The 11,350-nt window shown below is 37.4% G+C and overlaps 1 protein-coding gene and 3 non-coding genes across 6 annotated transcripts in view; all 4 read left to right on the top strand.

The window, feature by feature from the left end:
• Window positions 1-23, top strand: part of LOC120621357 (small nucleolar RNA U3) — a 209-nt gene extending 186 nt beyond the window's left edge. Inside the window, exon 1 of the small nucleolar RNA XR_005658129.1 lies at window positions 1-23. This exon is cut by the window's left edge and continues 186 nt beyond it. This is a non-coding gene — a small nucleolar RNA (small nucleolar RNA U3).
• TEX14 (testis expressed 14, intercellular bridge forming factor) overlaps window positions 1-11,350 on the top strand; it is a 77,362-nt gene that overhangs the window by 18,462 nt on the left and 47,550 nt on the right. For all 3 annotated transcript variants that reach the window (XM_039885751.1, XM_039885750.1, XM_039885752.1), the window contains one exon: window positions 10,623-10,737. In XM_039885751.1, the coding sequence (XP_039741685.1) occupies window positions 10,623-10,737 (115 nt within the window). The remainder of the gene's footprint in view (window positions 1-10,622; window positions 10,738-11,350) is intronic.
• Window positions 5,514-5,727, top strand: LOC120621355 (small nucleolar RNA U3). The gene has a single exon (XR_005658127.1). It is a non-coding gene; the product is annotated as a small nucleolar RNA U3 (small nucleolar RNA).
• LOC120621354 (small nucleolar RNA U3) lies at window positions 9,676-9,890 on the top strand. The gene has a single exon (XR_005658126.1). It is a non-coding gene; the product is annotated as a small nucleolar RNA U3 (small nucleolar RNA).

Below are 11,350 nucleotides of genomic sequence, written 5' to 3'. Positions count from 1 at the left end.
TATATTATTTGTTTCCTGTTTGTCCTCTCTGTTTTTTGCTTCCCTCTTCCTTCTTTTCTGCCTCCCTTTGACTTAAATATTTTTTAGAATTCCATTTTAATTTAGCTATTGGCTTTTTAGCTATACTTCTCTGAATCATTTTTTGTGTTTGTTCTAGTGATTATATCTTTAATTTTTTACAGTATATTTAATATTGTACCACTTCACATAACATATACTACAACCGTATAGCCTATTTCTTCCCTTTTCCCATCTTTTATCATAAAGATTCCATAAGTATTATATCTGTATGAGTTACAAACCCTATAATATAATTTTATAATTTTTGCTTTAAAGAGTCATATATACTTTAAAGAAATTAATAGGAGTTTCTTTTATCTAAAAATGTCTTTATTTCACTATGATTCTCGAAGAATATTTTCACTGGATATAGAATTCCAGTTTGAATGTTTTTTACTTCAGCAATGTTTTTGGCCTTTATAGTTTTTGATGAGAAAGCAACTGTCATTTGAATCATTGTTCGCCTGTATATAATGAGTTGTTTTTCTCTGGCTTCTTTCAAGAGTTCTTTTTTCAGTGTATTGACTATGGTGTGCCCAGGGGTGATTTTTAAAAAAATATTTATCCTGTCTGGGGTTTGCTGACCTTGACTGTAGAAATTAATATCTTTTACCAAATTTGGGCACCTTTCTGCCATTGCTTTCTGGAAATTCACATGTATTTATGTTAGACATTTCAATATTGTCCTATAGTCCCTTCCTGGAGCTCTGTTAATTTTCTTTTGTAATCTTTTTTCTTTGTGTCCTTCAGATTGGATAATTTCTCTAGATCTGTTGTCAAGTTCATGACTCTTCCTGTCATCTCTAATCTGCTCTTAACCTTATCCAAGTTCAGTAATTCCCTAGAATGATTTATAGAACTCAAGGAAACATTTTACTTGCTATCACTGGTTTATCACTAAGCATACATGCTTTCATACCATCTTCTCGTACGCTACCCTCCTAGCACTTCACTGTGTTCACCAATCTTGAAGCCCTCTGAACCTTATTGCTCAGGGGTTTTTATGGAGGTTTCATTAACTCAGTATGATTGATTAAATTACTGGCTATTGGTGACTGAATTAAATCTCCAAATCCCTTATCCCTCCCAGAGGTGGGGCAGGATTTGAGGTGAGTAGCAGTGATGGAGCTGAAAGTTTCAACCCTCTAATCATTAATTGGTTTTGGTCTTTCTGTTGACCAGCCCCCATCCCAAAGCTATCTAGTTGTTGTGGCCTGTATAGAATAGACCAAACCAAGTTTGCTCTCAAAGGCTGTTTATTAGCCGGCGGCTGTCCTGTACAAAGGAGCAGCCCCGAAATGCCAAGATACAAAGTTTTTAAGCTCTAAATCCCATTCTTCATTCTATCTTAAACACAAAGATCTATTTCTCTCCTATTTACTACCTGTCAACCCACTGGTCAAGTGTGCAAGCGGGGAGTACAGAAGCAGAAAGCTTGTTGTTAGAATGTTATGTTCCTATGGGTGATTGCCTATGTTCCCATGGGCAGTAGCCAGTGTTCCCATGGGCGATGGCCAAACAGTAATTTTCAGCTTATATACAATTAATTATTTTTCATGCCACGCAAGCAAGCAGGGTTACACAGGCTAAAATTGGCAGTTAGCGTATGAGCTCATTGTTACAAGTTTCATGATTAACAGAATGCGGTTAGGGGTTCCAGAAACTAGGCCTAAGGTCTAGACTTCCTTTGTCCAGTTTCAGGTTTTAATTATCCTTTAACCCTTTCACATTTCAGCAGGCTATCACATAGTAACCCCTCTTCTCTCTTTCAAGGCAAAAGAAATCTGGTCTTTCCAAGCTGGCAGACTTCTTTAGCAGGCAAGAAGCAGCACGTCTGGACAAGGAGCGAGAATACCATTACCTTAGCTTACAGTCCACCAGTGGGACCCACCTAGACCCAGATGGTGCCTGGTGCAGTGGGTGGGATAGTAGCAGTTCACTGAGTAGGAGTCAGATGCACGCAGGATGTGATTGGCTGCTAGGAAGCCGTATGATAACGCCTATTGCAATTTTGATGTTTCTGAAAAATTTACAAGGGAAAATAATGTTTTAAACTTTGCTACTGAATGAAATTGTTAGGAAGTATAAAATAAAGTTTTCCTGTTTATTTTGTTCTCTCTCACTGAGAGCTTTCCTTGGGCCTGTGGAGATTCTGGCCCGTCAGAGTTTTAAAGTGAGCCACTAAAAAGCTGATTGGAAAAAGCCAATTGGAAGTTTTGCGGGCATGGTGGGGCTTTTTACTTTCTGGGCTTCACTTTTAAATGACTGGGTGGGCATGGTAACTCTTAAATATTAGTACACAGAGGTCTTTTTATTCCCCTTATGTTTAGCCTTGTAAGAAACTACCAAAGTGTCTTCTGAAGTGGCAGTGCCATTTCACATTCCCACTAGCAATGAATGAGACTTTCTTTTGCTCTACAAAAAACAGAAAATGGTGAGAAGGGGTAGCTTACCATTTCTGTTGCTTGCCAGGGCTTGGTGTTTTGGATCTTAGCTATTTCAATAGGCCTGTACGTAGTGGCTCATTATTACTTTGTTAATGTCTTCCAAATATATATTAAAAAAATAATAATTTGAGTGTAGCACCCCAGATATTTCATTGTTCACCAGTAAGTCCCATGGCCCAACAGAGTGGCCAGAAGCCAGCTCCAGATTGACATCTCCTTGGCCAAGTTATCAGACTCTCTGTGTCTCAGTTTCCTTTGTTATAAAATGGGGATAATAATAATAACTACCTCAAAAAAGATTAAATGACATATGTGTGAAACTTTTAGCACAGAGTGTAGTATAATATTGGGAGCTTAATAGATTTTGCTATTATTATTAACCTTTTACCATTATGAATGGTTTCACAGGCATGAGAGTCAGCCAAAACATGTAATTCCCACCCATCCTAGACCCATCTAGATTCTCATAAGCTCCTAGGGCCAGTATCTTTACTCTATTCTGAAAAATCTCTCCATGGATTTTGGAGAAAGGCCCCCAGTTGAGAATCACTGGATCTCAATCATAATAGTGTCATATTAACCTGCCACTTTTGGAGACTCAAACCTGAGGCCATGAAGTTAGGCAAATCACCAGTGACATATATTCCCTGTCACTTCATCGATTCATTAATTACAAAGTTCTGAAAAATGTCCACAAAACTCTGCCTTCCCTTTCGCGATGTCAGGGATAGCTGTGTGTTTTTGAAACTGCCGAAGAGTGGGAGAAAAACCAGTGTCAACAACTGAATGAAAACAGTTCAGTGATTGCCACTAATCAGTAGTGTGCACATTGTCCTTGTAAAGCATGCAAAGATCATATAAGTGCTCCCTGATTGCCAGATTCTGTTAAGGCATTTCACAAATGTTACCTCATTTTTGCAGTCTTCTTTATATGACATAGGTTCCAGTATTTTCATGCTCATTTTAAAGGTAAGCAAAGGAAGCACCAAGAGGTTGTTCAGAACAAAACTTCTTAGACATAGTGAACATGTCAAACCTTATTATCTGGCTGCTGAAAGGACTAGCCGGTGACAAGGATGAGCATGGGATGTATGGTTGGAAAACCTTATAATAGGCAGCTGTTGTTTAAAATATAAGCACTAATTTGGTAGCTATAGCACTTTCATTTCACATAGTTTTAAAGATATGAAATCTACATCTGTGATTAGAGGAAATGTGGGCCAGACTGGTCCAAGATGCCAGATGTACTGACTCTCAATCAGTGTTTTAGGCAAAGGGAACAAGAAAAAGGAAGGCCTTAGTTGTGGGGGGCATAAACACAATACATCTAAGAAGCAAACCATGAGTCCCCATCTCTGGCTGTTATTTGGAATAACAAGGTTTCATCTCCCAACAGCACTTTCACCATTCCTATTAATGTGGAAGCAGCGACCCATCAAACAGTTGTAAGCAAAATGTATGTGGATATCCTTTCTTCAACAGAGGCCTGATCGGGAATTATCTTTTATTGTTTTAAGTGCTTTTGAAAAAAAAAAAAAAATCCGTTTTTGATTTTCTGACCTGGTAGAAATGCTCTCTAAAAATATGTTGGTGCCCTAAGGCCTTTCAGAGCCTGGCTTCAGCCCACAAGTCGAATGTTTGGCGCCATTCCTCTATTCTTTAAAAGTATTCTACGCTAGTTTCTTCTTTGATGCATTTTAAAGTGATCTGCTTCTCTTCCTCTTCTGAAATGTAGTAGCCTTTATTACTCTTCTACTGTGCAGTTTATTAAATTTTACCTACAACTTTTATCTCTGGGCAAAACACAAAGAGCCTTTCCTGTGGGTCATATGCTTTCAACATACAGAAGGGAGGACTGTCAGTGCTCAAGGCAGCAGGAGACAGCCTCGTGGCCTGGGTGAGCCACTTTAACATTCTAAGTTTCTATTTCCTCAACCTCTTAGGGTTATTTCCAAGGTAAAATGGGATGATCCATGTTTTAAAGAGTTTAGTAGAAGGCCTGGAACATATTAAAGTACTGGAGATATGGTAGCTCCCCCTCCCCGCCTAATGACTTAAGAGAAATCACATTGAAATCAGAATTTTCTTGGGAGAAGAGGAGGGGTAAGCAACTCTTCAAACTCACCTGGCAAGTCATTTTTAAAAAAATAGTATGACTTCTTTAGGTTGGATTTTATTATTATTTTTTTAATATTGAGGGGCACAAAAAAGAAAACTAAAACCAAGCTGTAATTTCTGGCTAGGTAGACATGCTGATATTTAAAAATAAAGATGATATAGTCTAAGGTTAAAAAAAATTTAAACAGTACAAAAAATGTACAAAATTACCAATAAAAATCAGATCCTTCTCCCCTCCTTGCCCCCAACATGAAGTAACCATGCTATAGTTTTTCATTGCTTTTTTTCCTAATTAAAAAAAATAAGTATAGAGAATTGTTTTTCCAAATAAACCACTTCTTTATCCATTTAAGATCGGCTTGGGTACCTTATTTTGAAAAACTACCTAGGTGAGCCAGTATGTGCCCCTCAGGTCCATATTCAGGTAACCAGCAGATAGTCTCAAAGTAAAAGGGTGAAATTAACCCTATTACCTTTTAAAATTCAGGATCTTAGAGATTAAACAAATTTTTAAAATCTTATCCATAGACGCTTTGTGTCATATTTAAGATTAGAGAACTATTTGATGTACCCAAGCATAGCTTTTGTCTTACACCAGTCTGGGAGTGTTAGTGATTTAGAAGACAAAAAGACATAAGAGCTTCTGATTGGTTGTTGGTCATAATATGTTAATAAAGAACTTGAAGTCTTTTTTTTTTCTTTTATTTGAAGTCTTAGCTTCTTAAAGAAAAAAACTCTTAATAGTATACAGAATTTATTTAAAAGTTGTATGTAAAACGACACTTTGAAATATGTTTATAAGATATTTTTAAAAGAACGTTAAAACATCACCACGAGTGAAAGGTTTACGGCTGCCATAGACCCAGCAGAGGCGGCAAGTTCAAAATTAAGACTATACTTTCAGGGATCATTTTTATAGTTTGTTACTAGAGAAGTTTCTCTGAATGTGTAGAGCACCCGAAACCACGAGGAGGAGGTGCAGTATTCTCTTCTGAGCGTGAAGCTAGCTTCTGGTGTTGCATTTGTAATTGCCATTAGCTATTGATGATCGTTCTTCTCTCTCTTTGAGAGAGTGAGAAGGAGAGAATGCAGTCTGAGTGGTTCTCGGTTAACTAAGTGTGCTAATGTTATAGTATTTCATTTTGTTCTTTTTATTTTATCCCAAGTATATGGTTACATTTGTATTTTTTCAGTTTTGGTATGATTTTTTCTTCGCTTGGTCTTTGTTATTTGTTTTACATTTTCATAGCTTTTTATGTGGTAGGAGAGGGATTTTTCCTTCTCCCCAAGTATTTTCTGCTTTTTTTTTGCCAGTGAGTATATGGTGTTTACATGTAGTTGCCACCTTTCCTGGACAAGTTTTGTCTGAACCTTGTTTTGTTGTTAAGGTGTTTGAAGCACCTGTGTTTTGAGCAGTAGTAGACAGTCTATCAAAGTAATTTAGTTTTAAATGCACATTTGATGTTTTTAATTGTTTTGAGAAGGTTCGTTCTTATGCTGTGCCATAAAGGTAAATTTCAAACCTACAGAAAGGTTGGGTTTAAGAGTTTATTTGAGCCAAGGTTTAGGGGCCAGTCCCCGAGGAGTAATAGTTTTATGGAGAAGGCCACATGAGGTCCACTGGTGGAAGATTAAGGAGGTGAGAGAAAGCAAAATGGAGAGATGTTTCTTTTACATTGGTGGGTATAGGATAAGAAACATTTAACATAGTTTACAGAAGTATGAGAATTAAAGATAATGAGGAATGTTGGGATGGTCTTACCTGGTAAGAGGGGTGTTTATCTTTGGAGATCTGAAGAAGATCATTCTGACATTGTTATGTTATTCTAGATGCATAAAATCTGGATGGGGCTTGCTCAAGGTAAAGGTTAACCTATCATATAAGTTTTAGGACGTGACTTCTCATTATAACTTGCCAGTTAGGATTTTTTTTTTTTTGGTAATGATTTAAACATCCTATTGTGGTTACTTTTAGTTCCTAAAGCATCAGGCTTACCAGAGTAGCCCCCCCCCCGCGCCCAGCTTTTTTTTTTTTTGTTCACAGTTCTTTTTCTCGTCAGTGCTATGATTATTTTAACTATGTTTCTTTAGCTAAATGAAATTATAAATCAACCTTGTTAGTCTCATGTGTGTATGTTTTTTTAGTCTAAATATTTTGCTTTCATTTTTGGCCTCACCTTTAAATCGTTCCAGGCTAATCAGATGTTTTTCCTGATATCTGCTTTAGGAAGCTACTCTAGTTTTACATTTAATACATCACATTTGTTATTGAACACTGGCCTAAAAAAAATCAGTAAAAAATCTTATAATTCTAATGACTATTATGTGATATAGTTCACTTTAGGTGCAGACAGACTTCATTTCCTGTTGGAGGTGGCAGTGCCCTTAATAAACTGGGAAAGCAGGATCTATTCATCTAATTCAATTCTCATGCCAGTGAATAAACCCACTTTTATCTTTGCAGTTTCACTTGTCTGTCTATGGATTAGCCTGCTACAGTTTTATGGATATAGGCAGAAGACACGAAATACCTGCTTCAGAGTTCAGTGATAGTTTATTATTCATAGCAACAGCAGTAGCTAGAATATTAGAACATTAGCATTTTTAGTGCTGCTTCCTCAAACTCCAATTCCCACTGAGCCATGGAAAGAACTAGATAACACTGCACATGTAGTGGGTTCCTCTGCAGTAGAAGTACCCTGAGCTCCAGGAACCCAGCCCAAATCTTTTATAATGGACCTTTGTTCCAAAGGGAGACATTATCTTTATTATACTGGACAATAAGCATGCCTGCATTCTGCTCTAATATATCTTCCAAAGTTTGGTGTACAAACATCTTCAAAAAGAACAAAGGATAGTTAGGGCCTCACTCTCATGACATGTAGAAACAGGAGCAATCCATGGAGAATTGTCTTCCCACACTGTTCTTTGCTGCTTTTCTCTACTCTTAGGCTTGCTTGGGCAGATAAATTTACCAGGCACTGAAGATAGATAAATTAGGCACTTCTTACACTCCAGGTTAAAGAGACAGCCTAGTAGGGAGACAGACATGCCACGAATAACTTGTAGCACAGCAAGCCCTGAACAGTAAGAAATGTGAATCCCACTAGCACTGCTCTCACCAAGAACACTGTTTCTTCTTACTAAACTTCTCTAGCTTTGAAGCTGTTGACCGATACTTTTTTTTTTTTTTTTTGGTTAGCAAAACATTTTTATTATTTTATTTTTATTATGGTGACGGTCAACAAAATCCAGTAAGTTTCTGGTGTACAATTCAACAGTATGATACTCTTTTTTTGAAACTCTTACCTCTTGTCACTGTGACCCATTTGTTTCAGGTTTTTCTCTTACCTCTCTTGATGTCCTTCTTGCCCTACTTTTTGGCTTTTTTCTTTCAGCTTGTCCCTTAAGATGTTAGTGGACCCTCTGGGCTCCACGACCTCGACCTCAGCTGTTTGGGTAGTATGTTTCCCGACTCATTTCTCCCTATGGCTTTAAAATGGCCAATGATAATGTTAACAACCCCTACATTTCCTGGTTCTGTGCATTGGACACCTTTGCTGGGATTTTTCCTTCAATTCTAGATGCTTGGGATATTGTGTGTATGGAAAGCCATTTCGTTGTCCAGTCTGCCCTTTTGAAACATAGTCTTATGCTGGGAGCAGGGATTAATCAAATAATCACACAGAAGAGTTTTTTGATCTGGTTAAGGATGTCAGAGAATGGTTCTCTGAGACAATTACCAATGATGAACTGAAGTTAAGTTAGGGAAGGGATGGGGAGAGAATTCCTGGCAGAGAATACAGCTTATACAAAGGCCCTGTGGCAAAAGGAAATATGATGAGTATGAGGAACTGTAAGTTCTGTATGGCTGGAGTGAGGGGAATTTGGTGAAAAATAAGGTTGGAGGTGTGAGTGTGTGCCAGATCAAGAAGGGCCTTGTAAACTATTTAGAGAGGTTTTATCTTTAGCCTAAGAGCTGGGAAGCTTTAAGCAGGGGAATGATGTGTTAAAAAAAACACACACACACACAAAATTAAACTAAGTAAATTTGAAGATGTAATTGGGTTTATTATGCAGTTCATGAATCCAGCAGCATCCCATCTAGCGACTAGAAGTATGCTCTGAGGGGTTGTATACAATAGAAGGTTTTTAGAGGAAGCGGGGTGGGGCAAGGGAGCTATTAGTGAAAGAAAAGGAAGGATTATTTTGGGGCCAGCACATCTTTTCTTTGGGGAACAGACCTGGGATTTTTATTTTTTATTTTTAATCATGTAGATTGTTTCTTTATATGGGGGATGGAGAGGACCTATGCAACAGATTACCTTACTGGTGCTTGACCAGAAAATTCTAGACTGGTTAATTAAGATTGTGTTTCTGGGAGAAGTTAAAACTGCAATTAGATGAGGTATTAAGTCCAGGTTTGATATCATGGGCTTTTAGCATGAGTGACGCCATTTGCGGCTTGTGGCTTTTTTCTTTAACAGATGCATCATCCTGCTTGTTTAAACATAATTTCATGTACATAAAAATTTCTTGATTTGAAAAAAAAAAATCCAAGAGAACATGTATATATCTGGTATTTTGATCACAGAATAAAATTTAAAAACAGAGAACGTTTTGCAAATGTCATAGACTTTGGGACGTTACTTTCATCTTCCACTTATACTTTTTTTCTCTTGTTAAGGTCTCAGCATTCATGCGTAGGTCTAAACTGAGGCGGGTCCTAACACGCCCGCGCACTTTGTAGTTGTCACCGTTTCACGTAAAACTGACGCTGCGAAACTGCAGCGAGAAGCAGGGCGGGGTTGAAAAATAACTGGCGTGTCATTGGCTGTTTAGCAACCGTATGTTAATTAAATGCCAGCTTGAAATGTCCTCGGGAATGCAAGAATAGTAAACACGCTTTATCAAGCTTTGGGAAATGAAAGGTTCTTTAGGAAACACAGGCTAAGATACATTTGGACAAAATAGTGCCGTTAGAAAAACTCACCATCAGTGAAATATGTGTGGATTTCGTTCACTTTCGAAAAACCAGTAGTTGCTGGTTAAGACTATACTTTCAGGGATCATTTCTATAGTTTGTTACTAGAGAAGTTTCTCTGATCGTGTAGAGCACCCGAAACCACGAGGAGGAGCTGTAGCGTCATCTCCTGAGCGTGAAGCTGGCTTTTGGTGTTGCTTACTGCAACTGCTGTTAGCCATTGATGATCGTTCTTTCCTTCCTTTGGAAGGTTGAGAGGGAGAAGACGCAGTCTGAGTGGTTTCTGTCTTCATTCGGTAACATAAAAATAGGTTGTATCTCTCCTAGAGTTGTAAAGAGGTTTCGTTGTTATAAACTTGGGCACTTTTTTCTTTGGTGTTAGGGTGTTCCCTTTGCTTTTTTTGCGTTTTAAAATTGGGAGGTGACGTGTTCACACGTGTCGTAAAAGTTTGATGATATCAGAGTAAAGTTTTCTTTATGGTATGTTTAAAGCTGTGGCATTTTTTGTACTGGCTTTAGATATTCTGTTATCTTTATTGGTAGGCTTCTTGTTAACACGTGATAGGATTGGGACCTTGATCCTAATTAACTTTACCTCAATTGATAGTCATTATATTTTAGCAGGGTATAAAGGTGGGGCCTTCTGTTCCATATTATATTCTCCCTAATTCACAGTATCATAAGCACCCCCAATTCCCATCCTCTGGAGGTTAAGAATAATTTTAGTCCATTTTTTTGGTACCAAAGTGTGGTGAAATGCTTCAGTCCAACTTTCTGTAAAGAATGTTTTTGATGAAGACAACTATTGTTGCCTTCTACTTGCTCTGTGGCTTTTTGTGTTTGTGTGCCTAATGAAGGCTTTCATTTTTTCTTTTTTAAAAAAGTTTGCAATAGTAATACATGAAAGCATTGTATAAATGAATTTTATTTTTTTTCCCCCTAATATGAAGTTCCTTAGTTTTACATCAGGAAATGCCCTGTTACTTACATTGATCCTGGTATTTGTTTTGCAGGAATTTATGTCGATGCAGTTAATTCCCTGGGCCAGACAGCACTTTTCATTGCAGCATTATTAGGCCTTACAAAATTAGTTGATATTCTGGTGGATTATGGATCAGATCCAAATCAGTAAGTACAATAACATTGCTATTTAGAAAATAAGTAGTGGTGTATCCTCATAAGATGAGTTGGGGCATTTGGAAACTAATTTGACAGGATATTAAAAGAACTTTTACTAACATATTGAAATACAATTATATACATATGATAAAACATACTTTTAACTGCTAATAAAAAGCAGTTTTGCTAGGCCCTATGAAATAAATGAAACTTATTAGTCATTAATTAATTAGTCATTAACAACATGGTTTGCATATTTGTGTAGCACTTTGTGGAAATATGCAAACCATGTTGTTAATGACTAGCTCATTTGTATGATTTGTGTGATTCCCTTAAGCAGTTTAATGTACCCTACGACCAGGTTCTTCACGGTTAATATACTTGGCATTGCTTTATCAAGATGATTTTTGCCTGGCTCTGGTAGTCATGGTTTAAAAGAACCTGAGTTTAATAGTTGGTCCAAATTTTAATATGGAACAGCAACACAATGTAATGATTCATCTTCACTAGTGAACATCTCTTCTCTTTGTGTAGCATTTTTGCTTTTCACTAGATCTTCACTAGCACTAGATCTTCACAGCCACCTTCCTTGACAGAGAGGCGACAGCCATATTTTTACAAT

This window comes from Pteropus medius, unplaced genomic scaffold (assembly GCF_902729225.1).
Source record: "Pteropus medius unplaced genomic scaffold, Ma_sr-lr_union100, whole genome shotgun sequence".
Classification (NCBI taxonomy): Eukaryota; Metazoa; Chordata; class Mammalia; order Chiroptera; family Pteropodidae; genus Pteropus; species Pteropus medius.
Note: the sequence above shows the minus strand (reverse complement) of the source record. Positions and strands in the feature narration are given on the sequence as shown.